Source organism: Fusarium mangiferae, assembly GCF_900044065.1.
Source record: "Fusarium mangiferae strain MRC7560 genome assembly, contig: FMAN_scaffold016, whole genome shotgun sequence".
Classification (NCBI taxonomy): Eukaryota; Fungi; Ascomycota; class Sordariomycetes; order Hypocreales; family Nectriaceae; genus Fusarium; species Fusarium mangiferae.
The window spans coordinates 21,965-48,917 of NW_024573936.1; the positions used below are offsets into that span (position 1 = coordinate 21,965).

At 48.9% G+C, this 26,953-nt stretch overlaps 12 protein-coding genes across 12 annotated transcripts; 7 read left to right on the forward strand and 5 right to left on the reverse strand.

Moving 5' to 3' along the window:
- Positions 1 to 1,133: 1,133 nt before the first annotated feature.
- On the reverse strand, positions 1,134 to 2,105 carry FMAN_10886 (uncharacterized protein; the record flags this gene model as incomplete). Its single annotated transcript, XM_041823598.1, has 2 exons — positions 1,134 to 1,285; positions 1,346 to 2,105. The coding sequence occupies 2 exons, from the start codon at positions 2,103 to 2,105 to the stop codon at positions 1,134 to 1,136; spliced, it is 912 nt and encodes a 303-aa protein (XP_041689163.1).
- Positions 2,106 to 2,653: 548 nt separating this feature from the next.
- FMAN_10885 (uncharacterized protein) lies at positions 2,654 to 4,312 on the forward strand (the record flags this gene model as incomplete). Its single annotated transcript, XM_041823599.1, has 1 exon — positions 2,654 to 4,312. The coding sequence occupies one exon, from the start codon at positions 2,654 to 2,656 to the stop codon at positions 4,310 to 4,312; it is 1,659 nt and encodes a 552-aa protein (XP_041689164.1).
- A 146-nt stretch (positions 4,313 to 4,458) lies between these two features.
- On the reverse strand, positions 4,459 to 6,072 carry FMAN_10884 (uncharacterized protein; the record flags this gene model as incomplete). The annotated part of the gene is made up of 3 exons (XM_041823602.1): positions 4,459 to 4,660; positions 4,716 to 5,836; positions 5,884 to 6,072. The coding sequence occupies 3 exons, from the start codon at positions 6,070 to 6,072 to the stop codon at positions 4,459 to 4,461; spliced, it is 1,512 nt and encodes a 503-aa protein (XP_041689165.1).
- A 548-nt stretch (positions 6,073 to 6,620) lies between these two features.
- On the forward strand, positions 6,621 to 8,507 carry FMAN_10883 (putative D-lactate dehydrogenase (cytochrome); the record flags this gene model as incomplete). The annotated part of the gene is made up of 5 exons (XM_041823603.1): positions 6,621 to 6,944; positions 7,000 to 7,826; positions 7,887 to 8,116; positions 8,168 to 8,379; positions 8,430 to 8,507. 5 exons carry the CDS (start codon positions 6,621 to 6,623, stop codon positions 8,505 to 8,507), a joined length of 1,671 nt encoding a protein of 556 aa, XP_041689166.1.
- A 601-nt stretch (positions 8,508 to 9,108) lies between these two features.
- Positions 9,109 to 11,526, forward strand: FMAN_10882 (uncharacterized protein; the record flags this gene model as incomplete). The annotated part of the gene is made up of 4 exons (XM_041823604.1): positions 9,109 to 10,277; positions 10,344 to 10,771; positions 10,818 to 11,092; positions 11,155 to 11,526. 4 exons carry the CDS (start codon positions 9,109 to 9,111, stop codon positions 11,524 to 11,526), a joined length of 2,244 nt encoding a protein of 747 aa, XP_041689167.1.
- A 296-nt stretch (positions 11,527 to 11,822) lies between these two features.
- FMAN_10881 (uncharacterized protein) lies at positions 11,823 to 13,343 on the reverse strand (the record flags this gene model as incomplete). The annotated part of the gene is made up of 2 exons (XM_041823605.1): positions 11,823 to 12,677; positions 12,768 to 13,343. 2 exons carry the CDS (start codon positions 13,341 to 13,343, stop codon positions 11,823 to 11,825), a joined length of 1,431 nt encoding a protein of 476 aa, XP_041689168.1.
- Positions 13,344 to 14,003: 660 nt separating this feature from the next.
- On the forward strand, positions 14,004 to 15,671 carry FMAN_10880 (uncharacterized protein; the record flags this gene model as incomplete). The annotated part of the gene is made up of 1 exon (XM_041823606.1): positions 14,004 to 15,671. The coding sequence occupies one exon, from the start codon at positions 14,004 to 14,006 to the stop codon at positions 15,669 to 15,671; it is 1,668 nt and encodes a 555-aa protein (XP_041689169.1).
- A 1,089-nt stretch (positions 15,672 to 16,760) lies between these two features.
- On the forward strand, positions 16,761 to 17,483 carry FMAN_10879 (putative 2-haloalkanoic acid dehalogenase; the record flags this gene model as incomplete). The annotated part of the gene is made up of 1 exon (XM_041823607.1): positions 16,761 to 17,483. The coding sequence occupies one exon, from the start codon at positions 16,761 to 16,763 to the stop codon at positions 17,481 to 17,483; it is 723 nt and encodes a 240-aa protein (XP_041689170.1).
- A 60-nt stretch (positions 17,484 to 17,543) lies between these two features.
- FMAN_10878 (uncharacterized protein) lies at positions 17,544 to 19,793 on the reverse strand (the record flags this gene model as incomplete). The annotated part of the gene is made up of 5 exons (XM_041823608.1): positions 17,544 to 18,507; positions 18,562 to 18,732; positions 18,790 to 19,409; positions 19,465 to 19,553; positions 19,607 to 19,793. 5 exons carry the CDS (start codon positions 19,791 to 19,793, stop codon positions 17,544 to 17,546), a joined length of 2,031 nt encoding a protein of 676 aa, XP_041689171.1.
- Positions 19,794 to 21,384: 1,591 nt separating this feature from the next.
- On the forward strand, positions 21,385 to 21,985 carry FMAN_10877 (uncharacterized protein; the record flags this gene model as incomplete). Its single annotated transcript, XM_041823609.1, has 2 exons — positions 21,385 to 21,444; positions 21,500 to 21,985. The coding sequence occupies 2 exons, from the start codon at positions 21,385 to 21,387 to the stop codon at positions 21,983 to 21,985; spliced, it is 546 nt and encodes a 181-aa protein (XP_041689172.1).
- Positions 21,986 to 22,478: 493 nt separating this feature from the next.
- Positions 22,479 to 23,900, forward strand: FMAN_10876 (uncharacterized protein; the record flags this gene model as incomplete). Its single annotated transcript, XM_041823610.1, has 2 exons — positions 22,479 to 23,390; positions 23,442 to 23,900. The coding sequence occupies 2 exons, from the start codon at positions 22,479 to 22,481 to the stop codon at positions 23,898 to 23,900; spliced, it is 1,371 nt and encodes a 456-aa protein (XP_041689173.1).
- A 572-nt stretch (positions 23,901 to 24,472) lies between these two features.
- FMAN_10875 (uncharacterized protein) lies at positions 24,473 to 26,252 on the reverse strand (the record flags this gene model as incomplete). The annotated part of the gene is made up of 3 exons (XM_041823611.1): positions 24,473 to 25,885; positions 25,935 to 26,019; positions 26,074 to 26,252. 3 exons carry the CDS (start codon positions 26,250 to 26,252, stop codon positions 24,473 to 24,475), a joined length of 1,677 nt encoding a protein of 558 aa, XP_041689174.1.
- Positions 26,253 to 26,953: the final 701 nt, after the last annotated feature.

Genomic DNA, 26,953 nt, shown 5'->3' on the forward strand with positions numbered 1-26,953 from the left:
CGACAGTGTAATCGTCATCCGGATCTTGTAATAAGAGAAATGCTCTAATGTAAAAGGGTCAACGGTGATGCACAGATGTTATGTACTCGAGAGACTTGCCTCCCATTCCGAACTACGCCATGTACATCTAGGTGCACAATATCATAATCCTTTTCACAGAGACATCTTAGGAACTCCTTCAGTGTCCCCGGGCGGGCAATGTCCACAGACACTGAGCCCGAAGAGTCTTGACCAAGTTTCTGAAGTAAGGGCCTTGAAGTCAGTCGAGGGTCGATTGCGTCGTTCTTCCCCCTTGCGACTACAAGTAGGACATTGATGCTTTTCTGTATGTCGATGTGCGTTGGCGCTCGTTGTAATCGTGTTCTTTCGCCCGTCGCGATGCGACATACTGTGACTTTAATGTCGGTCTTCCATATTTCAGGTGATTCGAGTGCTTCCCAATGGATCTTGGAGAGCTCTGTTCCTTCCACTATTTCAAATACGATCCGCCTGAAACCTAACTTCCATATGGAAGCATTATCTATCTGTAGCTCCTCAAGTAGAAGAGATGTCTGAGAGTTGATAAGAACTCTGGCATTATCGGCCCTTAGGGTCAAGAAAGGATCTCTAGGATATCGCTCGAAATACCATTCGATTTCTTTGTTCGACCTGGGAACTGATATGAGTCGTGTGAGGGGAGCCTGGACAGCTGTTGTGTTGGGCTGAATTCCTGCAGGATGATGAAAGGAGATAACAACCTTAACCTTGCAGCCGTCGCCGGGGAGAGGGACAGAAGCAACCTCTTCGACAGCAATGAAGACTGTAAGGTCCATACTGGGACTTTCTACTGACTGGAAGTCGTGGATAATAGAAATCAACGGCGTCAGATCTAACCAGTTACAAGTCGTGACACCAGAATGGCATGCGGTGTCCAAACTAAAACCAAAAGCTCTCAATGGAGGTGCCAGGTCTTGAGCTACGTCCCGTGCACAATTGAAGTGAAATACCATCGTTCCAAGCCATAAGCACTAGGGGTCAGAAGACTCCCCACTTAGCCCCAGTAGCGTGCCGCAGCTGAAAATTAGGTACTTTGTATTGTCTACTTCCGCCTACAAACGGAGGACGCACTGATTGGTCTGAACTCAATTGAGGGTTCAATCAAGCCCCAGCGATGTCATGACATTCCCGTCCCTCGCTTGCAGCTCAACCTCGTAGCTCGGTGACAAGACAACTTCTCCCTTCTCGTCATCATCTAAACCATCGGACATGCAGACCTCCCACTCCTTGACCTCTTGGGTGTCCTTTTCTGAGTAGTAGAGTTAGACAGTAGTAGCACAAATGAGAATTTCATGTAGCATGAACTTACTATCTTGTGGCCCAAACATCATATCCTCCGACCCTCGGATATCCAGACTCTTTCTCATCGTGATTTCGCCTTTAAGCAGTCTGGCTAGAATTAGCCCTTTACGCTGCAGCTGACGGTACCGAATGGCAATAATCGACTCGCCAGCATATGTGGCGCTCCAATCTACCGACTTGTCGCTCTGATTCCGCCATTCGACGGAGATGGACGGTAGCTCCACTGGTACGCCCCCAACACCAAGAATGGCGGCTTCTAGCGCCTTTGTGATCGATGTGTCGAATCCAGCACTGGAAGTCTCGGAATTGGTAACATGGCATGAGGCATTGACGATAGTCACGAACCCCGTGATCATGTATAGGTGCCTGCTGTCGTCGAGCCATTGCTCTGCTTTCTCCTTGAATTGTGGATCAAGCAGCATCTTACTGAGAACTTCTCTCTCCTGGGGCAGGTTGAAAACGCGAGCTAGCTCCCCGAACCAGTTGGCGGTGGGCTTCTTTGCCTTCTCCCTCTCCACGGACAACAGGTCTTCGATGAGAAAACGAGCAAAGGCCGTAGTATTGCGGCCAAGAAGGATGGAGGTAGACCGCGCCTTGATATGGAAGGGAGCCGCAGTGCTGCTGTAGAAAGACGAGGGGTCCTCAGGGAAGTAATTGGCCCATGGCTGATTTGGGCTGTCGCATACACGTCCCAGTAAGGTTGGGATAAACTGGCTGGGGAGAAGGTTCTTTGGGTCCAGAAGAAGGAATTTATCGCTGCTACTCATGGTGTAAAGGATCTATGAAGTCCAAAATGTGAATTGGGTCCGGAGTGCTGCGGATAACTAACCACGCTTACAGGCTATGGATTCTGCCTTGTTGGGCAACCTAGTTAATATACACCTCTAGAAGTTCCACATTATGAAGGGCGCTTTTACTTAGCGATAGGTGCCGAGCCAAAGTCACCTTGCGTATTCAGCTCGTCCTCAGGTGGCGTTTGTGGCGTGATTTGGGTAACATTCACTGCAACTAAAAACGCCGTGGCTTATCGTCGGAAGCAATATCAACTCGCCGGATCCAGCATTGAAAACTTTGGCTAGCAAAATCTGGCCCATCAACAACATTATGACAGGGACGGCCTGTTGAACTTGCGAAAATGGACGCTTTTAATCAGGATCTTCTGGCAAACCTCTCTGCCGCCGATCACCTAGACTTACTGGAAGCTCTGACGTTGGATGACTCTGACGGAGGCTCGAGTCTACAAAATGGTGGGCCTGCAGGAATTACTGACGATGGTAGTGGAGGTAAAATCGCATCACACAAGGTCGCTGTCGCTATGTCGGACATTTTCAGACAGACTGTACGAAACGAGCCCATTGTTAAGGCAGCAATCATTGGAGACATACCCAAGCTAAAAGATCTACTTCAGCAGCCTGGTGTTAATGTCAATGTCAGAGACGGTATTGGAGACACAGCACTCTTCGCCGCTGTCTGTCATGACAGGGTCGATGCTGCAGCCCTCCTACTTGAAGCGGAAGCAGATCCCAGTATCCAGAGCTTTGACTCGTGGGCAGCTCTTCACGCCGTGAGCCGTAGCGGTAACGAAGAAATGGCTGCCACACTTCTAGACTGGAAAGCCAACACTGAGGTCGTGGATGAAGCAGGCTGGACTCCGCTTCACGTGTCCAGTCTCTATGGGACCAATCTCATCGCAGATCTTCTGCTTGAGCGAAAAGCAAATCCGAACGCGCAAGCGTTAGACGGTCTAACCCCTCTCCACACTGCAGTGGACTTCGGACACAGAGACGTGATCCTGAATCTCATCAAACATGGCGCCCGGCTAGATGCCAGAGACTATCACGGACAAACACCACTTCATATAGCATCTATGAAGAGGCCGTTTCCTCCTCCTGTAGCCCTCCTGCTAGATCTCGGGGCAGATCCTAAGCTAGCAGACGAAAAAGGATATACAGCTCTTCATTTTGCGGTTGAAGCGGGCCATGATCCATCCCTGGCCGTTACTCCCCTGCTCCAAAGAGGCGCCGATCCGAATACTGCCACCACTGGCGGCTGGACACCGCTTTTGTCGGCGGTTCATCAGATGACTAAACCAGGCGACCATCGCGAGGCCATCCTCGAGACCTTACTCGAAGAAAGTCTTACTGATACAAACCGCATATCAACCATCTCTTCTGGCGGTACAACACCCCTGATTCTAGCTGTTCAGGTCAGAAGCCAGCGAGCAGTTCAACTTCTCACAGACCATGGTGCAGACATTGCCCTTCCAGTAGAGAGGGACGGGCAGCGTATCACTCCTGCTCTCCAAGCTGCCGCGTGCCATAACCCAGAAGAGGTCGAGATCCTTCGGTACCTGCTCGCGGATGAAAATGCCAAGGATAAGATGGAGGGCGACATCAGCCTGGCCCATATCACTGCCCTTCATGGGCACATTGACTCTCTGCGACTCCTGCTCGGATACGGTATAGATGCCAACGCAGCTGACGTGGAGGGAAGAACACCATTACACTTTGCCGCACACCATAGCCACCCGGAGTGTATCTCGCTTCTTCTAGCACACGGGGCAAACATCAACGCCAAAGCCAGCAACAGAAGCACCCCCCTACATGAAGCCGCGAGCAACGCAGATGAAGAGTGTGTCCGGCTGCTACTAGATGCAGGGGCTGATATGTTGGTTAGATGCGAAAGAGGAAGCTTGCAGTCACCCATAGATATCATGAGGGAGAAGCTCAAATTGGAGGAGGATGAGAATGTGCAGAAAAGGTATCTATGCATTTTGACCATCATGATAGAAACCCTGGCCGAGAGAGATCCGCGAGTGGGAGAGGTTTCGCAGGATCGACGAGAGGGTTGGAGTATTGAAGCACTGCAGCAATTTAGTCTGTCTGGTGAGGACGAGAGACCACGTCGGCCAACAGTAGCAGAGCTCAGGGAAAGATATCAGCCGAGGTTTAACACAGAAGCAGGACATCATTAGCTTTTAATAAAGACAGGGATTTAATTTTAAAGCATTTTAAAGCATTTGAAGGATAATTAACAATCAGGTTATGGATATCTAATATCACCAGCTACAGTACTATGTGTTGATTTTCTTTCCTATAAGCTATTACTCCTTGATATTGGCTATAGCCTATATCTGAATGACTTGTTTTCCCGATCTGTCAGATCTTCCAAGCCGTGACTGTGGTTGGGAGAGCCATAAGTTGTATCGCGATGCTTGTTCTCCCGATCAAGTAACCATCGGAGTGCAAGGGCAGCAAAGACACAGACCGTAAAGCAAATCATGATCCCAGTGAATGATTCGTCATAACGAGGGGCGAATTTCCTATGATTGTCAGCAAAAGTTCTGTTATTTGTATTCACAACTGTCGTTCACTTACGCATCAAACATGAGAGGACCAATAATGTTTCCAAGGCAGTAACCAATGAACGTCGAAGCAGCATACACAGCTTTCTTAGTATGCCCGGCGACATTGGAAGTCCCCAAGCCAATGCACTGGACCCAGGCAGAAGAAAAGAAGTTGACAAGATAGAAGCCGATGATGCGTCCTGCTTTCTTAGAGTCTGGAAGTTGCCATATCAGGGAACAACCAAGAATGACAGGAAGACATGCTCCGGCGATGATATACAACCTTGAGTTCGGAACCTTCCTACCAATATACCCTGAACCGAGAATGCAGATGAAAGCGAGGGCTCCAATGGGCAGGTTGAGCAACAGCGAAGTAAAAACGTCAAATCCCATATCCTTGAATACAATGGTTCCAAAGGTTGTGACAGCACCGGAGCCTGTGCAGGACACAATAGACAGAATCATGATACCCCAAAGCCGATAGTCGAATAAGGCCTCCTTGAACTGGTAGGACTTGAAATGCTTATCCTCAGTACCGGCATTATTTTCTCGAACTCGCTCTAGGAGAAGGTGGCGCTCGGCTTCTGTAAACCCTTTGGCATGCTGAGGGCTATCGGGGAACAGCCACCAAAGTGCAATACCCCAGGCCAGAGTCGCAAGTCCGGCGATGATGTACATCCACTGCCAGGAGTTGAGAACGCCTCCTTTGATGTGGCCAAGTCCGTAGTTGATCAAGGGTGAGATAAGCAGAGATCCTCCGCTGCAGGAATACCACCAACTAGATCGCGAGACCTGCTCCGAGTGGGTATACCAGAGGCCTACGACGAGCATGAAGATAGGTGATACACCTGCCTCGACAAGACCAAGCATAAAGCGATTGATAAGAAGTCCGGTATAGGAAGTACAGGCCGGTGTGCAAAGTATCACAAGAGACCATATAATGCAGATGGCCGTACAGACGATTCGAATGGGGTATCGTTGGGCGAGAAATGAGGCGGGATAAGTACCAGCGATATAGCCAAAGTAGAAGATAAGAGAGACCCAGGAGTACCTGATGCCAGTGGTGAGTTTTAGGTCCTCTCGCAGGCCGAAGATGGCGGCCTGGCTGAGGATGGCCTTGTCGTAATACTGTAGGGCGTAGGTAAAGCAAAGCTTCCAAAGTCAATTTTAGATCATACAGCCAGGTAGATATGTCTTACCACGGGCATCAGTTTTCGATCGATCTTCCGAAGCAACTTTCTGTTCGTCTCTTCATCAAGCTCAACACTGGCTCCAATCACTGAACTTGGGACAGTCTCAAGATTCATGGCAGAAGATTTGCTATCAATGCTGGCCTTGGAGCTAGCTTCATTCTCTTGACGTGTCATGGTTGTGATCGTCGGTGACATAAGGTAGTGGATTGTGTCGGAAGTTCAAACAGGTATGAAAGCAGCAAAGGCGACGAAAGAAAGGCCTTGCCACGATGTTTGTCGGAGGTTAGCTGGGCAGAGTGGATTGATGTCGTGGGTTTATATAATTAATGGCAGTTGCCTTGACCGCACCAACCCCAGATCGATACCCCAGATCCCATTATTTCAACTGATTATACACTTGCCGCGCATTACCCCAGGTCGAATCACACCAATCCGACAGTTGAATACCACAGCGGGGTACAATCCCGAGACTCCACAGATATCCGAGCCGGTCGGATATTGAACAGGCTAGTCTGTTCTGGGAATATCCGAGCCCGCCATTTGCCTCGGCGTCTGTTTCCCTGATTCAACCAATTCCGATTTTCAGCAAATGGGGTAGAAGTCGTTTCACTTGGATATTACCCTCAGACGCACGAGATAAACCAACCCTTCTACTTATCTTATGGAAATCTTTTTACAGCTATTAAGTTCCCAAAGATCGACAAAACACCGTGCTAACTACATTTACACCAAACAATAAAAACATGGTCATCATATCGACCATTTATTCGAGCTTGTCCCGACCGTCATTGTCAGCTCTGTCAAGGCGATGTACCCCTCGCCGTCAAGCTCTTTTATCCGCAAGACATGTTTCTTCCAACGCGCAATCCAGTCGGCAGAGACATTATCCTCTAGGGTACTTTCTATTGGGATTAGGAGTCGCTGTGAGCGGCATGGCTCTCGCACCGTCGAAAGGCATCGACTTACTCAGGAAGCCAGCAAATGGCACACCTTCCAGATGGAAAGAAAGCGACAGCTCACTTATTTCGGTGAAAATGGTGTATGCGGATAGAGCAACTATGTTGAAGGTACGCTAATTTGGAGACTGTAAATGCTACTAAACACGGGTTGCTGACAGTTTAGGCTGTGGATGAGATACGCCAATTACTTGGCGAAAGCATCGTGAGCGTGGACTCGGATGACCTTGATGAACATGGCTATTCAGAGTGGTCCACGTCAAATACTGACGTACGACCAGTGGCAGTTGTCCGACCACAGACGACAGAAGAGGTCTCGAGTATTGCCCGTATCTGCACCAAGTACAAAGTGCCGATAATTCCATACGGAGCTGGATCCAGCGTTGAAGGCAATTTCAGCTCCCCCCATTCTGGAGTATGTCTTGACCTATCTGGCATGGATAGAATCGTGGCTTTTCACCCCGAGGACATGGATATCGTGGTCCAGGCTGGTGTCAATTGGACCAATATGAATGAAGAAATCAAGAATACTGGTCTCTTCTTGCCACTTGACCCCAGCCCTACTGCATTGATCGGTGGCATGATAGCTACGAACTGCAGTGGTACCAATGCCATGAGATATGGAACCATGAAGGACTATGTTATTAACCTCACAGTAGTGCTCTCAGATGGATCTGTGATTAAAACACGTCACCGACCTCGGAAAACATCAGCTGGATATAATATTACAGGTCTTTTTACCGGATCTGAGGGAACACTGGGTATAATCACTGAAGCAACTTTGAAGCTAGCCATAATTCCCGAGAACTTTTCTGTTGCAACAGCCACTTTCTCAACTGTCAAGGAGGCGGCGGATGCTGCATTTAAGATGATGCGACGGGGAATACCCCTCGCTGCCCTGGAAATGATGGATGATGTTCAGATGAAAGTCATTAACCAGAGCGGTGGAGCAGGCGGAAGGCTATGGGACGAACATCCTACGCTTTTTCTGAAGTAAGTAGCAAGCAGCTACTATTTGTCCCTGAATACATCCTGATACTAATCAAAACGCAGATTTTCAGGCTCCCAGAATGCAGTTCAAGACAGCATCAAATCGGCCAAAGAAATCGCCAAGTCCAACAGTTGCCGTTCCTTCGAATTTGCCAAAACAGAGGATGAGATGCAGTCCCTTTGGTCTGCCAGAAAACAAGCTTTGTGGGCAAACCTCGCTGTCCGACCCGAGGGCACCCAGATTTGGTCCACAGATGTTGCTGTCCCTCTGTCTCGAATGGCCGAATTAATTGGTGAGCGGCATGATCCTTACAAATGGGCATGAGCTAACACGGTAACTATAGAGATATCAAAGCAAAAGGCCAGCCAACTAGGACTTTTCAATAGTGTTCTGGGACATGTCGGCGACGGCAACTTTCACCAGGTCGTCATGTACAACCCAGATGATAAGACGGAACGCCAAGCTGTGTCGGATTGCGTGGATGGGATGATGGTGAGAGCACTGGAAATGGAGGGTACAGTATCAGGCGAGCATGGGATTGGACTGGGGAAAAAGGTGACTATGTTCTTGTCTCGATTCGTCTTATTCCAGCTAACAGACTTAAGCATTGCTTACAGAAAGAGCTCGGCCCAGCCACGATAGGTATCATGAAAGCTATCAAAGACACATTGGATCCCCAGTAAGTACACAATAAAGACAGCCACGCGATGAATCGTGGAAACCTACTAAGTCTGTCGTTTAGTTGGTTATTAAATCCGGGTAAGGTGTTTGACCCGTGAAAACAAAAGTATTGTAGGAATCTCGAGGTCTCTCTCTTGTGCTAAGAAAATGGGAAAATGTATGTCGGTTGGCAAAGACTGGATATAGATGCATAAAGACTGTATATACGCTGCTAGCAAGAACCCTTTGTCAAAGACTTAACTGACAAATTCACTCAATTTGTTTTTCTCGTGCTGGGCAGAATTGCATGCTTATCATGAGGGAGAAATGAAGGCAAATGTAAAACAGAGCGCCTAGTCCGTTGTCAACTGCGTACCTAATCAGGCTAGTCCAGAGCATCACAAGTGCAGTGCGGGGTTGGAGTTGATCGACCCTACTCGGGGCAAGCTTCCCCCGGATATTCAGAAGGGCCGGAGCCAAGAATTGTATCCGAACTGTGAGGATGTTTCCCTCCCTACCACTAGCCGAACTCCGAAGTATTCACCCAAGTCTTCCAAGCGGCAGTCCGTCAGGCATTTGTTATAGTACGGTAATATGCAGTAACAGTGCTCGGATAACCCAAAAATGGCGGACCACAATGACAGCGGCAGCTGGCAGGGTCTGCAGCTTGGCTTCGTCCCCATCAACCAAGCAAATTCACCCCCTGAATCTAAACGACGCCGCGCGTACTTATCTTGCGAACGATGCCGTAAGCGCAAAACTCGCTGCGAGCCAGCATCAGATCAGAAGCAGCCGTGTAAGCGATGCTCAGCCGACAATCAGCCTTGCGAGTTCAGAGCGTCGCGACGCACCAAAAGAAGGCTGTCGCTTCCAGGCGAAGAAGACACCGAGTCAGTGTCGCGTCGCAATCATACGGGTATTGATGTCGACATCCTAGCTTTGACACCACTTGCGTCTCGAAATGCTCCGGTTCATCCTCTCAATGAGAAGGAATACATGGATGACATACCCATGGCCGACTGTTCCCATGAACCAAGGTCTCCAACCGCCCTCGACGCAAGAGCACGGATTATTTCTACGCATATAAATAATGCATCAGATGCCCTTGATCTTCTCACATTTGCTGCGAGCGGTACCCATGCCTACAACAACCCTTCTGCCACGCCGAGCCGCGAAAGCCAAGTCCCATCAATTACCTCTCCGACTGTTGCCTCAGATGTAGCCCTCAGTCTGGACAGAGCGTGGAAAGGCTTCTCCCTTATTAAAAAGGGAATAGTATCGCAACAAGAAGTTATGGACTACCTAGGCTTCTTCTTTAATCAGTTATGGCCTCTAAAGCCAGTTGTACCGTCTTACTACCGCAACCGGGCCACTTATGGTCAGCTTGTTACTGAGGAGCCTCTTTTAGTGGTCTGTCTCGTCACGCTCTCCTCGAGATATTTTCCACTGCCTGGAGACCATGGCGAGATTAGGTCAGAGCGTATACACTGGCAAGCGTGGAGGATCCTGCAGCGATCCCTTCAGTCCGTCATGTGGGGGTCTACGACGACGCGTTCTCTCGGCGCGATAGCGTCGATGCTGCTTCTGATTGACTGGCATGTTAAGGCCATAAATAATCCATCTGACTTCACAGAGGGAGAGGACGAATCTCATGAACAAGTCGATAGTCATGGCTTCAAGCCTTCGACCAACAACACAGACTCACTCACTGGACAGCGACGGTATGGGATGGTATCACTGATGGAGAGGCTAAACATAGTATCACCGGCATACCGAAGCAACAAGATGTCATGGTAAGCATATGAATTGTCCAGTTGGCTTACCCATCTCAATCGGTTGTGCTCATGACTCTCAAATAGGAGTCTTCTTTCAAACGCTATTGCTTTAGCACACGAAGGCTGCTGTTTCCAAAACGAATCCTCTAGATCCAGACTTACCTCCTCCAATCCGGACTCTATCAGACAAGAGTGGAATAGTCTTCTCTGTGTTTTCATATACCTCGCTGATGAAGGTCTCGCAACTCGACTTGGCCTAGAGCCCTTGTTGCCCGACAGGTCGAGACAAATAGTCAAAGATCGATTCGCAACGACATTCACTGAGTCTTTACCCAACAGTCACCTCTGGGAAGGCTATTTTGAACTCTCCATAGAGACTCGAAAGGGGAGAGATTTCCTGCTCTCATTGAAATCCAGAGATGGGTCCTTTTCTGACTTGGATCTCGTCCCTCATTTGGAACGTTTACGAAGAGCCCTGCGTCGCTGGAGACGACAGTACTATGATCAAGATGGTAGGTTCAAGGAACGATGAGATATATCCCAGCTCACCATTCCCAGATGTCAATTCTTTATTGAGTGCCTGTCTTCTCATTGAGTTTTACTACATAAACCTGTTTTGCTTCGCTCCGGCAGCTCAAGCCGTCCAAACTGGCTCCGCCTCCCTGCCACAAGAAACACTTCAAGCCTTATCTGAGTTCGAGGATCAAGCAAGACAGGCCAGCCACGCACTTCTATCAATAGTCGTGGATTTTCTAAAACCTTCAGGACTCATCAAGTATCTCCCGGTTAGATGTTGGCTATTCATTGTTGCTGCAAGCCTTCATCTACTCAAGGTATATTGTAGATTCTAGCAGAAAGGTATTTCTGTACAGGACTAACGAGTATAACATAATAGGCAACTCTTACAAAAGCCAAGGATATAAATCGAGCACATCCAAACATCTATCTTCTACACCGCGTTATCAATGCAGTCCACAATGGCTCCCCAGATGACTCGCATATGGCAATCCGATATGCCAAGTTTCTGGGCATTATGGTACAGATAGCTGTTCCTGCCCCGTCGAGAAGTCCCACTACGGCACCAAGAGCAAGAAATGGAGAAGTCAGTATTGGTGCTGAAAATCAGGCAGAGGACGACAACGGGCAAGTCGCCTATCCTTACTCGTTTCATGATATAGCGGTTGAGGGAGTAAGTGACTGGAATGCTCTTTTGGACTTAGACCTAGCTCCAGATCTTTTCATGTGGTGGGAGTCTATGCATAGCTAGTTTAGTTCTCCCTGAGTTCCTTGTTCTTTTGGTGCCACTTGAGATTATCCTGCTATGTTGTATGGCAGCCCGAACTTGAAAAACAGTAGATGGGAGGGACATCCCAAGAAGACGGTACCGGACTGGTCTGAAGATAAGAACTTGACAGAGCGGGACCACTCTACTGACTCCTGGCTCGGCAAAAGCAACACGACGTTACGTCAGATACTATACCTGAAGAAAATATCTCTAAGTATAAATACGCCCACTAAAGATGCTGATAAGAGCCTACTTGTCATCTGATCAATATTGTCATACTATGGCTTTGTAGTACTAAAGTTACCAGTGCCTATAATATCACCATCTTCCTCCTTACCGCTCTGTGCCCGGTCAATTCGAAACTGGCTTGTCTGGAACAAGCGAGGCAGTGTTGTCTCCTCAAACTGAGTCCCTTGGGATACCATCCGAGCCAACTCTTTAGCTGCCAGCCAGATGACAGGCATGCCGTGTCCATTAAACCCAGCTACGATGAATTGCCCATCCTTGCTGGGAACTTTACCAATGTGTGGATTTGAGTCATATGAGTAACCCATCACGCCAGTCCAGATATTGCTCACTTTGGCACCAGTCTCTTCCCAGCCACGATAGGTTTGCTGCATGTAGTCCTTGTAGTAGTCCTTTGCAGAGTCAATAAGGACACTGTCGTCGACATTGTCATACCACTGTTCCTTAAATGGCCGGAAAACAGATGAAGCACCACCTACAATGATACTTCCGTCGTGTCTAGGGATAAAATATGATAGTGCGTTATCTTTGGTGCGGTTGATGTACGAGTTGTTCAATAACGGCGCTGTAGTTCCCTCTGGGACGGTGATACGACAGCAAATGCCCTTACAGGGGATGATGTTCTTGCTGTATTCCGGGAGAAGCGCTGAAACATAGGCGTTGTTGGCGTGTATCACCTTTCCTGCTCGTATCTTCCCACGCGGTGTCTCGACGATGAACGATCCGTCACCCGAGGGATCTGGCGTCACGGAAGTGACAGGTGTATGTGCCTGGATGTTGACGCCTGCGGCAAGGAGTTTTTTTGTGAGATGCATCAAGAATTTGAAGGGCCACATGGTCCCGGCCGTGAAGCTTGCGCATGCAACAGCGCCTTTGACACCGCAGATCTATTCCACGATAACTCAGTCAGTACATAACTCCAAATACATCTTTGTGCCGCACGCAAAGCAATCTGGGCTGGTGTTTGGGCCACTTACGCCTTCGACTTTATCGCCTGTATAAAACACAACATCATCCATGTACTCAAAGTTGTGAGACACCATTGATTGGTAGACGGCCTCTGCCTTCTTGGCCGAGTCTTCGTTACACCAGACATCAATGGATCGGGTAAGAGTGAAGTCGCAATCAATCTTCTCTTCATCAATGATCTTCTTGATGGCGCGCAGGTTAGCAATCTCAAATTCGGCAATCTCAGCACCAGCGCGCTCGCCAGCTCGATCTATGTAGGTAGGAATATGGCCGTAGAGGTCTGGCCTGCAGTGACCCCCATTGCGACCAGTTGCACCGGAGCAGATTCCCCTGGCCTCGAGGATACAGATAGACGTGGTGCCGGCATCGCGGACGAGGTGGTGCGCTGTGCTGAGGCCTGCGAATCCAGCGCCGATGATGACGATGTCGCTGTAGTCGAGGAGCTGCTCTGAAGAGCGGTGATCGCGCAGCTCAGTCAAATCTTGTGGCAATTCTTGTTGCCAGAAGCATGGTGCTGGGTCCGGTGTGGGCATGCACTTGGGCGTGCCGGCGGTGCGAGATGTGTTTCCGTTTGAGATGGCCATGACTGCGCTAGGATGTGATGAAAGTTTGCTTACAGGATCAGGTTGAGGTATCTCAGGTATGTTTTGTATAGAGGCTATCAAGAGGCGTACACTGTTCTAGTTTAGCTGAACTTTATTTAGAGGATTGTGCTCACGACTATCGATTTCGCTGGAATTTGTCAGCTTGATTGGGGACAGGTTGTATACAGTTAGATAGACCGGAGTCGGGACCCACCGGGCCGGCGTTACCCAATCTGGACAAATCGCTCCGGGTCCGGTGGACAATGCCGCTAACGCTATATCGCTCACCACGGTGGGAGTACCATAGCATGGAGGATTGCAGGGCCCTACACTTTCAGAGTCAAAGACAGCCAATCTGGTCTCATCGTGCTCTTGATATCTCCATAGCCGGTCGACCCCGGTCTGATCTGCACCCTATCGCCCCAGCCAGAACTTCCCCAGACCTGCCTATGGCACTAGGCCTACCTTACTGATAAGCCGTGGCCAATCGTGGCAGACATAAAAACGTTTCGTAATACAGGGAAACAAATACTTGAGATCCTCGATTCATCTCGCTTCTCAGAGAAACTATCTTGAGTTGACTCAATATCTTTTCTCTGCTCTGGTTGCTTCTGCAGCAGTCTCCAATTCCGCCTCCTTTCCTGTGTTGGCAAAAGCCAGATGTCAACTCACGACACTTCGTCCCAACTTCTCAAAGTCGACATTATGCCTTCGGAAAAGAAACTCGGTGATCCTGTCACAGATACACGGCGGGACAGCGACGTCGAAAATATGGCTGGAACGGTCGTTGAGTCTCACGAGCTCAGGCAAGGTCTGCACCAACGACATATCCAGATGATTGCACTGGCGGGCACAATTGGCACTGGCTTGTTCCTAAGCTCTGGTCGAGCCATTGCCTATGCTGGTCCACTCGGTGCCTTCCTGGCATACCTGATCATTGGCTTGGCTGTTTCGAGTGTCGTCTGCGGCGTTGGCGAGATGGGTGCTCTGGCGCCCCTCAGTGGTGGTGTTATCCGTTACGCCGAGCTCTTCTGCGACCCTGCTCTTGCGTTTGCCAACGGATGGAATCAGGTCTACTCATACATGGTCTCTATCCCCGCCGAGATCGTAGCGGCGGCCGTTATCATCGAATACTGGGTTACCATCAACAGCGCCATCTGGATCACCGTGCTCGGCATTCCCATGATTGTCAGTTCGCTGCTGGCTGTGCGCGTCTACGGCGAGCTCGAGTTCGGCTTCTCCATAATCAAGATCATGCTCATTGTTGGCGTCAACATCATGGCTCTAGTCATCACCTGCGGCGGCGGTCCAAAAGGCGAGGCCATCGGCTTCGAGTACTGGAAAAGCCCATACGGGCCCATGGTTCAGTACCTAGGCATTGCTGGGTCGCTTGGCCGGTTCCTGGGCTTCTGGAAGACACTTAACAATGCGCTTTACGCCTACTCGGGCATAGAGAACATCACACTGGCTGCGGCTGAGACGAGGGACCCTCGTCGGTCTATCCCCATGGCTGCCAAACGTATCTTTATCCGCATCGGCCTCTTCTACGTCGTGACCATCTTCATGATCGGCTTGGTCGTCCCGTCCACCGACAAGAAGCTAGTACCATGGACGGGAGACGCTTCCATGTCGCCATTTGTCATTGCTGCTCAAAACGCAGGTATCAAGGCTGTGCCGTCCATCGTCAACGCTGTCGTGCTCACTTCGGCCTGGTCAGCGGGTAACTCCAACATGCTTGGAGGCTCCAGAATCCTATACGGAATGGCAGCTCAAGGCCAAGCCCCGTCCATTTTCCTGCGTATTAACAGATTCGGTATCCCCTATGTCGCTGTTTCCCTCTATGGTCTCTTCATGGCCCTGGGATATATGACACTGTCCGACTCGGCTAGCACAGTCTTCACCTGGCTGCAGGATCTCGTCTCCATCTCTACGCTGGTCAACTGGATCACCATCTGCATCGTCTATTTGCGATTCGTCCATGCCTGCAACAAGCAAGGAATCGATCGTCAAAAGGAGCTCCCTTGGGCCGCTCCTTTCCAGCCCTATACCACCTACGCCTCTCTTGTCTTGTTTGTTCTGCTTTTCTTCACTGGCGGCTACACGACCTTTTTGCACGGCCATTGGGAGATCGAGACGTTCATTTCAAATTACTTCAATTTGCCCTTCACTCTTATCATGTACTTCGGCTATAAGCTTTGGTTCAAGACCAAGATAATTCCCTTGGAAGATGTACAACTTCGTCATCTGATCGACTGTTACGAACATGAGCCACGGGTTGAGCCAAAGCCTCGACGCGGATTAGCAAGACTGAACTTTCTGTGGTCTTGAACATTCAGGGTAGTCGGAGTATCTTTGTGAGACTTTTGCTATAGTAGCATAACATGCGTGGATATTTCGTGTCTTGGGAAGTGGTGATTGCTTTGACGTAGCATGGTTATTGATTACTTACTATTGAATTGAGACGTGTCTGCCAACCTACCCTGTACTGCAATCTGACATTCGCTGTGCAAGACTTCAAGTATCAGTCTAATAGACATAAGACCTGTAAATTTCGCTGTCTTGATGATAATAGCGATGGGGTAAGGTATGACATAGTAGAAGTCCGTTGATGCGCCCAATAATACCGCAGAATATACTCCGTACAATTGGTAAAATGAGTCTGCACTTTGTGGGGAAAGTGGGACATGTGGGAGATGCCGAGAGTGTGTTGCAGATTCTAGAGTACACCAGTCAGCAGGCTGACTTGCTTGGCTGCTTGAACACTAACTTAACTAAGCCTCATCGGGCTTAGGTTTCCAGAAGGGGATCATGGAATTTCTTTTGTCTATGTAAATAAATTCGATTATTGTTTATTAATCTGCTCTATATAGAACAGACACAACATGCACTGAGACACACGCGCTCTCTATAGAACATTCTTGGGAAAAGGATAACCAAACCGGAATAACGGCAGCGTGTGCTCCTATCGGTTGAGCTTTCATGTCAAGATACCACTAACTATCTGGAAAGCCGCTAGCATATCTCCGATCCGGCCACAAGAGTCGAGAACCAAGTGTGGAACCCCTGTAGCCCCGATAATGATAACCGATAACGAGAGGAGAGAATAGCCAATCACGCCTTACCGGACCGGTATTGCTCCATTAGGCTAGATCAAGATGAAATGGCGATAACCGGCCGGTTCAGTGGAGTACAGAGTACCAGTGTCACAGTCGTCATTGGATAAAAGAGACCATTTCACGTTGTTGTTGATGCTGCAAGTCGACCCTGCTTGAGATAATTCATTGTTGTCTACTGCGTAATCTCATAATTGCGCCCTTTCTATCAGCATCTTATCTTGTTTCGCCAAACTTTCTTTTCCCCTCTTCCCCGCACTCTTCTATCAAGGACTGCAACCGAAGTTGACATCGAGTCCCCATCATGGCCAATCAGAAACATGTCGTCTTCGACGTCGTCGGCACTTGCGTCTCATTTGATGCCTTCTACAACGGTATTGACCGCGTCATTGGCGAGAAGCTGGCCTCAAAGCACATCACAGCCAATGCATTCGGCTACACTTGGATGACGGCAGCCGAGCTTGAGTTCACCTTTCTCTCCGTCTCTGAGCGCCATCGTCCCTACAAGGAAGTCTTGCGCACCTTGTTCTACCGCACGCTGTTCATGGTTGGTGTTGCAGCACCACGAGAACTGGTCACAGACGCAGAGAGGGATGCTTGTGTCCAGGCATACTCGGATCTCGAGTTGCGACCCGGAGCAAAAGAGTGCTTTCAGATATTGAGAGACGCCGGCTTCACAGTTTGGTGTCTGACAACAGGCGATACCAAGCGTGTGGGTGGATACTTTGAACGCGCTGGCGTTGACATGCCCTTGGAGAACCTCATCAGCTGCGATGGACAGGGCGTGGCCAAGCCCGCGTTGGCTGCGTATAGGCCGACCTTGGCTCGATTCGCACCGGATGATATCAAGTGGTTTGCTGCTGCTCACATGTGGGACGTGTCAGCTGCGGTCAAAGTTGGCTTCCGCGGTGCTTACTGCACCATATATGAACAGGATCCCTGCGCTGAGATCTTCGACACCAAGATGGAGGTCATGGCTGACACACTACCAGAGATGGCAAAGGGGATCGTGCAAGCATCGCTTTAGTTATTGTCTGTTTTAAATAAATTCGATGAACCATGTTTTATTATGATTCGCTTCCACTACCTAGTCTCCTCCAGGAGGTCCTGTGATGAATTGCCCAAGGATTTCCGTCTCGGACTGGGTAAGCCATCCATCAGTCGGAGAGAGATTTTCGGTACCAAAGACAGGTAGTTGAAGTAGAGGATCAGCCATAGGGTCATAAGCACTGAAAAAGTCCATGCTGGACAGGGCCTGGAAGTCTACCGGCCAGCCAGACACGGAGTCTATCTCCGCTTGACCACCTGAGGCATTCGAAACCGCAGGTGTAGTGGCGTCGAGCCCATTCTTGCCTGCCAAGTTGGCTCCCCAGCTGCGGAATGCTTCGTATGCCGAATCAAAATTCGCTTGATTATCGCTACTGCCCACGTCGTTCGATCGTGCTCTTGCATGCAAACGAGCTAGAGCACGCTCAAGCGACTCGATCAAGGAAATCTCTGCGCGTGCCGACTCTCCAACAGCAGACATATCCCGTATCATATCCAGCCCTTCACATAACGACTTGCGGAATTGGTCAGAGAGATTACGAATTGAGTAGGCAATCAGCACCAGCAACGATGCTCGACACGCACTGTATTCGGAATACGAGGCTCGAGCGAGGCCCATCCCGCTCGACCGTAGCTGCTGACAAATGTCGAGGGCTTCCGTTGCCGCTTTGATGCAGTCGCTTATCAGCTCTTCTCGGCTAGTCACGAGTTTCGATGCACTTCTTTCGTTGGTCCCAGGGCTGTTTTCGGGGACAGACGGGCTTGTCGCAGAGTCTTTTGTCTCTTTCTTCAGAAGAAACGGTCTCCCGACAAACATGCGCACCAGGCAGTAATCGAGCCTCAGGTGCATTGCTGAACGTGACTGTGCCATTGTTGGCTGCTCGGTCACGTCGATTGTATTCGGAGGGAGAGATTGCCACCAGGTGATCAAGCCGTCCTTCTTGGACACAAGCCGTGATACTATTGTGACTATCTCTCGCTTTCGGCAATTGCGCAAGATGTTGCTGGATGGGCGTTATTCTTATCGTGTCTTGCGTCGATCTTAGGTCTCAACTTACATCTCGTGATACATGTCTTCGAGGAAGTGCATCAGCTGTACAGAAACTCTCGTGTATGAAGCTCGTTTGCGCCAATCATCTGATTGTAAACCGTCCTGCTGCAGGGGTAGACTGGCATCGATATTTGACCGGGACACCGAGATAGGCCGGCCGTGGAAAATAGATATCTTTCTTCTCTACAGTCAGCGGAGGAAATTCCATTTGCATTCTGGGGAAGCCATAGCTTACCTTTCCAACACGAAGGTCGTCCACCAAACGCGATTTCGAGTTTCAATAACGCTTGCGTTAAAGGCGTTGTTGCTGCATTTCCGATGCATACCATTCTGTATCCCCAATCTAGTAGCCAGATTAATGTAGATAAACCCCAGGCCAGAAGCGTCAATCGGCAGGGAATAGTATCCAAACAACAGACATGCCTGTACACTTTCGAGGGACGAGATCTCGATGATTTCTGGGAGCAGTCGAATTGCTTGTTGGTAAAACATGGCGCCTATCTCTTCCTCCAACAGGCCTGACGTCGAGGTGTTATCAGAACCATCGGTGTGTTCTAGATGAGCGTATTGAGTTCCGATGGCAAGGACTGTCAGGAGGATGCTGATCGTCACTTCACTGCCATCGTGGGATAGACCTTGAGGGCTCTTATAGAGTAGATCTAATTTCTCAAAAACCCAGCTTTCTTCAATAAAGAAGAGGTAACTCTCTGCAAGCTTGAAAAAGACTGTCACTAGGAAGTGTGATATGTTGGCAGGAGGAAACGATGATATGGCTTCTGACATGTGGTTACGCCCAGGACGAAGATGATGCGCCCGTGGAAAGGCATCCGAGTCATCATTTTGACTATTGCCATCCTATATATCATTAGATACGAATGGAAAAACAATTCCTGTCTGTAGCATAACATACTCGGCGGCTCTCTGGCTCTTGTATCTGGCTCTCGATTAGGTTTTTGATACGCATGGAGAAGTTCCAATACGAGAATTCTCCTGAGAAATCTGCGATGGTTCAGTGCTTGTGTCAGTGCAAGTTAAGTATGAGGTCAACGAACGCGCTGTTGTATCTCCAACTGGTTGCATCGTACAAGCCTCATCATCGATCTCCAATGCTTCCAAGTTGTCCCCCAGCCCTTCCAAGTCCCTCGGGCCATCTGAGGCCGTATTTAGACTCTGATGCTCGGCGTCGAGTCTGTCTGCTATGTTGGACAGATTCTCAGTGTCAAGAGGGACTCCTGGCATGGTTCGCCGTAATATCCGTTCCATGTGTTTTGCTCTTTCAATCAGTTGGCTCGTATCCGGTCTCCGGCGGCTTTCTCTTCGAGGCGTCAGACGTGCTTTCGACGATCGCAGTCGTTGAGGCTACTCACCTGGGAACGTAGGCACGAAACTCACGAGGCTTCGGGGCCGGATCTGTGTATCTACATTGCCGCTGAAGATGTGAGCACCTGCGGCACGGGAAGCCGCTTTCACATTTCTCTTTCAATCGACGACATTCATCGCACCTATCGCGTTCGATATTAGACAATTGGGTATTTCCCTCCCTGGCTTGTTTCGGGATCTTACGCTCGGGAGACGCGTCTTCGTTGCTCCATAAGGACTGGGTCTGAAACTGACGCTCACGTATTTAATCAGGTAGGGAGCTCACAATGAGATAACGGGTTTTCGACGAGTATGAATGCATGTTCCCCAATCTGGCTGGGGGCTAATCATCTACGTGACTTTCCTGCACCCCGCTTTTCCAGCAACTACCCCAGAATAGTTAGTCACTGTGCAGTGTCTTATCTTAAGGTAAGATAAGCTTGAAGAAGAGTCAGTTAATTGTTAGTAAGAGCTTGTGACACCTCAGCGACATATATCAGGCTGGCATTACTCAATCTTCAACCAGCCAAGCCAAGATAATGGCAGTCACCTGCTACCTTGGGCTACCTTGGGCTGCCTAGTCGGCCTTTTGGTCAGCTAGTGGCACCTAACCGTTATGCCTAGCTTGTAGAGCCAGACAAGGTAAATGTCCCTATAGATCGGAACCTCAGCGAGAGCCTGAAATGCGGCTGTAGTGTTTGGCTTTGGCGCGCGGAAGCTTGAGCATATTGATAGCAAGAAAAGAAGTCGCTGCAGAAATACAGGCTTCCAAGTCCGATGAAGTAGCTCCTTACCCTTTCTGTCTGTACGACCACAAGTGTGGCACGAGAAATCTTGGGATAAGACCTGGCGGTAATTGCGGGCCTGGCCGCTTCTTGTACCAGGTATCTCTCAGCACAAAGAATCGCCAAAGTGATTGAATTTTAATCTCATCACCAATCACCAAGGGCTACCATACGTGTCCCGACGAAGTACATTACCCAAATCATCCGCCTACAAGAACTAGGCCATCATGCACGAGTGATCTAACGCGACTTATGCAATTCTCACAAGTTATAGCCGAAACCTCCCTAGCGCAGATCAAGGCATCTGCCCAGCTGGACTTAGCTGCTTTACAGAATCATGCTGAGATGGACTTTCGGTACTAGACTAATAGCCCTTTCGATGAGCAAATGGCAGCTATTGAAGTTGTTGCCCAGTCTTGGAACACAGCGCAAAGCGCTGCAGCCTAAGTGGCCCATCTGGTCTGGTCTACATTGAGTAACACTAGCCAGAAGGGGCCGAAGCGCACGGGACTGCATTACGTAAGCCTTTGAGAACTCAAAAGGGCCAAATTCGGGTAACAAATGAGAGTCTGGTTTGCATTACTACACGGCCTGAATTTACCATTGGAAGAATCTGACACTGGGAAATCTCGGCTTCTTCTTATTGTTTCTCCCCTATAATTGACCTATCTGAGAGGAATTGCACCATGACGCAAATATCTGAGGTTTTCCCACGGTACTATCAGCTTCTGTTTATGGTTCTCGAAGTACGCGTTCTTGCCGACCCTTGGCTTATCGGGCATCTTATTAACTCTTCTATAGCCAAGTGCGATCCTTATCTCACTTTTTTTTATTCCAGCATCACCATCAAACCACTTCCACTCCCTCGCACCATCTGATAGCATGGGGCCTTTCTGGTCGCCCTCTCCTTTGCACAAGCTATGTGACGCCGATTCAGCCTGGAACACCCCGCAGCTCCGCGGCCTCTGGTATTCATACATCTCCGCTCTCGCCTTTAGTGGCGTTATTGAGCCGATGGTCCTGTACGTAGCTCGATACAAGCTGCGAGATATACGTGACGCGGAGGAGGTGATAAAGACAGTTTTGGTTGCTTTTATAGCCTTTGATATCTTCCATGCAGGCGCAACTTTGGCTGTCACGGGTGTGGCGGCGGTACTTCCTGGATCACGGAGTCACATATATGCTATGGTTAATGTTTGGGTTCCGATGGCGTGGATGCTCTTGCGGATATCGTGGATAGCAGGTGTTGGGAGAAAGTCTGCCATGACTGGGATAAAGCGCGAGTAAATATCAGTAACAGTCACTTACTGCTATTTGCTAGAGAAGGGGAAGTGAATAGTAGTACTTTGGATCTTCTTTTATTTAGCAATGTTGGTCGCTCTTACCCAGCGCGTCTTGCGGAAAGAGCTGGCGAGCCTGATTCTAATGGTGGCTTTCCTACCTGCGCCTCAGCTTTCCTAGCTTCATTACTGGCGCACTAATTGGATGTGGGTTTCTTCTCATGGCTCTCAATGTTACGTACCCCTCGCAACCTGTCTTGGCGGCGGGTTTGCTGTGTGGGGTCGGCTCAGCAGACCAATTCTGCATAGTAAATACTCTGGATCTGCAAAACTACAGGTTCTCGTATGTGGGACAAAGAGGAGAGGCTTGACTTGCTTGATTATTTTACAAGTATCGCCTTTTGTATCATAGGACAAGCTGCTACCACATCTTCCGACTGATCCATTGGGTTTCCATATTATTTAACCTTCACTTTTGCTTATTACATATTAATGAGATCATGCCTTCCCCAAACTCAAACCACCATCCAGTTATAATCGTTGGGGCAGGTCCGGTTGGCCTAATTACCGCGGTAAACTTGGCAAAGCTCAATGTGCCAGTACTGATTCTAGAGAGAAACCATCAAGTCGACCAATCTCCCCGCGCAGCTGTTTACCAGCCTTGTGCACAGGCAGAGCTGCTCGAGTCTGGCACTCTCGACGATGTCCGGAAGGAGTCTGTTCTCAATGATGTCATGACTTTTTGGAAGAACAAGGAAAAGGTCGCTTCTATCACCAAGACTCAAGATGCTGATGTATTCCCTGCCGGACTTAATTGCCCGCAACCCAAGCTGGCCAAAATCTTGGTCGATCATCTCCTCAAGAAATACAATGCTGAGATCAAGTTCTGCAAGAAAGTCATTCAAATTAACCCTTACGTTGGTCGAGATACAGTCGAAGTCGTGGCTCTGGACACCAATACAAATCGCGAGATCACATACACGTGCAACTGGCTGGTAGGGGCTGACGGCGCTGGATTAACCGTTCGCAGACTCTCCGACATTACATTTGACGGCTTCTCTTGGCCCAAAGAAGACTTCGTCGCAACCAACGTACGCTTCGATTTCATGAAGCATGGCTTTTCGACCGCCAACTTTATCATGGACCCTGTACACTGGTCCGTCGTATGCATTCTAGACGATGCTGGCCTTTGGCGTTGTGCCTTTGGTGTCAAGGCAGGAATGACAAACGATGAGATTCGGGCCGAGATTGATGAGCACTACAAGCACATTTTCCCAGTCTGGCCTGTCGAATACGAGCTCGTAGAGCTAAACAAGTACAAGCCTCATCAGAGATGTGCCTCGACTTTCAAGAAAGGAAGGGTTTTGCTGGCGGGAGACGCAGCTCATGTACGTCATTGTTTCCACAGACCAGTGTAACCATATTCCGCGAGGTCATCTGATATACTGACCAATAGACTATAGAGCAATAACCCCATCGGAGGACTGGGCTTGACTACTGGCCTATTAGACGCGGGACCTCTCGGCCGCGCTCTTGGTGCTGTGATCAACGGTCGAGCACCAGAAGATATTCTTGACTACTGGGCAAATGCGCGTCGCGACAAGTGGCTCACTTTCACCAACGCATTCTCCATTGAAAATAAGAGAATGATCCAGATGGGAGGATACAGCGAAGACCCTCTTGGTATATGGGCCGATGATGAAGTCGCGAAAGAACATAATATGGAGAAGTGGGTAAGGACAGCAACTCCAGAAAAGAGACAGGAGGACAATCAGTTCCATGAGTCGCTTGCAGACCTTCACAACCAGGATATGGTCCACGTGAGGCAATGGAGCATTACCCTTGATCCTTGGTGGATGGAGGAGTACGAGGATCTAGAGGTGGTTAAGTACAGAATTTCCCTTCGGCCAGATACGTGTTGAGTATGAGTGTGCTGGTCCTATCCAGATACCAACCAAGGCCTACATAACTCACAGTCACCAGAATGAGGTTATAGCCTTTTAAATACTGGTAACGTTAAATAGCTTTTACATAATAAGAATCTACCTTTTTTAAAAACTCTAAGCAACGGATAAGACCGCAGTTTCAAGATGTACAGAACTGTGCCAAACAGGTTTACACCACCTAACACACTTATTAAACTGCAGTCTTTAGCCTTAAGTGATGATACGAGCTCTATAGTAAGGTGTATGTCTATATAGGTGTCTAGAGGCTATTTAAAAACTTAATACTTTTATTGGCAAACGCGACCTCGATCGTAGGTAATTCATTTACTGCAGACTTTTAAGGCCCTTTATAAGGATAGTGAGCCTTACTAGATGCAGATTATTAGCCTTCTTTATAATTTAACAGGTAGGAGAGCATAATAGCCAGAGGTAATAGATCCAAATTGATTATATAAACTATATATACCTGTAACTCTAGTTGAAGGTATCGCTATAGTTACCAGCATTCAGGACTCATTTATATAAAGGAATCGTATACCCAGGAATGGCTATTGTCTTGTTTCCGCCGCAAGGTCCGCCCAGTAAGTACATTTCTCAGATAATGAGTTACTTATTTTTTCCATCCTAGTATTATTCGTCTCGATATTAAGAAAGCTACCATCCGTGGATTTCTTCCAAAACGGCGTCCCGTTAGCCCTTAAGATATTAGGGTTGCCAGAAGACCGCGCGAAACTAGTCCAAAAAGCCTGCATTACAGGTACGATCGCAGAATTAGATTGACCTGGTTTGAAGCTAATGGCCCCCGGCAAAGCAGCATAGTTTATGGCAAATGAGGGTCCCCAGACAGCCTGCGTGTCGAAAGTATGTGGCACAATGTAGCCAGTTTGGACCTCGACTGGATCCAAGATGCGATCAAGATACAAGTACACAGGAACACCAGCATTACGGAGACCTGCCGCGAACTGGAAAGCCGGACAAAGGAATGAGGAATCGCCAAGCATCTCTGCAGCTCTGTAGTATAATGGAGCCTGCGTGATGGTGACATTGGGATACGTCGCTGGTATATCTGAATAAAGCTGGTTTAGCCTGCTAAGGGCTGTTTCCGTCAGACCAGGGAGTTGAGCCGTTAGGAATAGGTTCACATCCTCGGTAGTATTGGCTTGAGGTGCAAAGACGGTTCCTTCTGTATTCGAGGATCCCAGGATCATCGGTTTGTCTTTAGCAAACTGTCCTTGCTGAAGCAGAGTGGAAGGTCGATCTGGGAGAAAGCTACCATCGATGGTCGGACCATATCCGAAAAGTGCAGGCTCATGTTGACCAGGGAATGGGATAGCCACATTCTTGGCTTGAAACTGCTCAATAGGCAACTGGCGCAGACATTCCAAGTCGCTACAATTCGTAGCCGTAAGCAGGTGCTCGTAATGGAACTGCATCTCATCGACAGTGTAGACTGAGGGCAGATACATGGACTCGGCGATTCCTGCACTCCACTGCTTAGAGCTATTTGTGGACTTGCCTCCATATGCCAGTAATTGCAGAAGAACACTGCCTCCGCCGACTGAAGTACCGAAAAGTGTCACTTTGCTCGGATCGCCTCCGAATTTGGAGATATGTTCATGAATCCATTCGATAGCGGCCATCTGATCGTGAAGCCCGACATTCAGGTTTCCTTCTTCTTTCAATTCATGGTTGGCAAGGAACCCGTACGGTCCAACACGGTAGTTAAAGGTGGCCACAATCATGTTTCCCTGAGTTGCTTCGATGAGGCCAGAGCCATTGTAGTTTGCGTTGATGTTCTGTACAAATCCACCGCCTTGGATCCACAACATGACTGGAAGACCGCCGTCTTTGTTGGAGGTAGCATTTTTCGGAGCGTATACGTCGATGAAGAGGCAGTCTTCTGAGAACTCCAAATCGGGGGTTGGAACAGATGGGTTAACGCCATAACAGACAGCGCCGTGCTAGTATTTGAAGATTAGATAGGTCTAGATTGCAAGTGACAAACCTCACCTTGTGAGCCTGGACTAAGTGTGTTTCATTGAGCGGCCGATCAGGCAACCGGAAACGGCGTGACCCCGTGGGCGGCGCGGCATATCTGAGCTAACATCAACAACATTTCGCGATGAAAGCGTTATAAGTATCAACATACCGCATACCCAAGAACTGGTTAACACCATTGGAAAGGGCCACACCTTCGTATTTAGCATAGCCCAAATTGACACGAGGTGCAGTCGTTGACGAGCAGCTATCGACAGGCTTTGCGGCTGCGATGATGCCTCTGAAAGAGGAAGCGCACAGCAACACGATGTACGAGAGTCGTGGCAACATGGTAGGAAAGTCTGGTATTCTATGAGGTATTGTGAAAAGAGTATATTGGCCGTCTGTAACCTGTCTCAGTAGATGTAATAGCGGTAGGTGATCAGCATATTATATATGTATCATAGAGCACAGATCACAACCGGGCATTCAAGATTGCAGTTCCTACACAACCAAGAGAGTAGAGCATAAAGAGAAAAACATTTGTAAGCACACTACAAATTAGACCGGATTTGTCGTGACACCGCCTTGAGTAAGCTGTCGCAATTCGCGCGCGCTTGTCAGTAATCTTTAAGATGTATTTCGGCCCTTATGTTGTTAAGAAGAAATGGCCTCCGCTATTTCCATCAATCTCACCCTGTTCCTTATACGCCAGCGAAGCTTCCATAGGTAGATTTGCCGAAGATCGCGTACGTACTGCCCCACATCTAGCTAGTATACCCCGAGGAGGCAACTGCATTAGTTATCTTGCTGGACTTTTTAAGCAACTCTGTGGGATGGGGTACCCAGCACAAGAGATAACTCAAGAATGAGTGATTAACACGTTTTGCTGCTACTCGTTGTTATTGGCCGTTGTCAATCTGCATATTACCTGGATCGATAGCCAGTGCTAAAACGTCAGAAATTCCTTAATGCGATTCGTCGTGCAAGACGTGAACGTCCAATATCGGGATGCCGGAGGCAACAAGAGCAGCTGCCAGCCCTCGAGCACA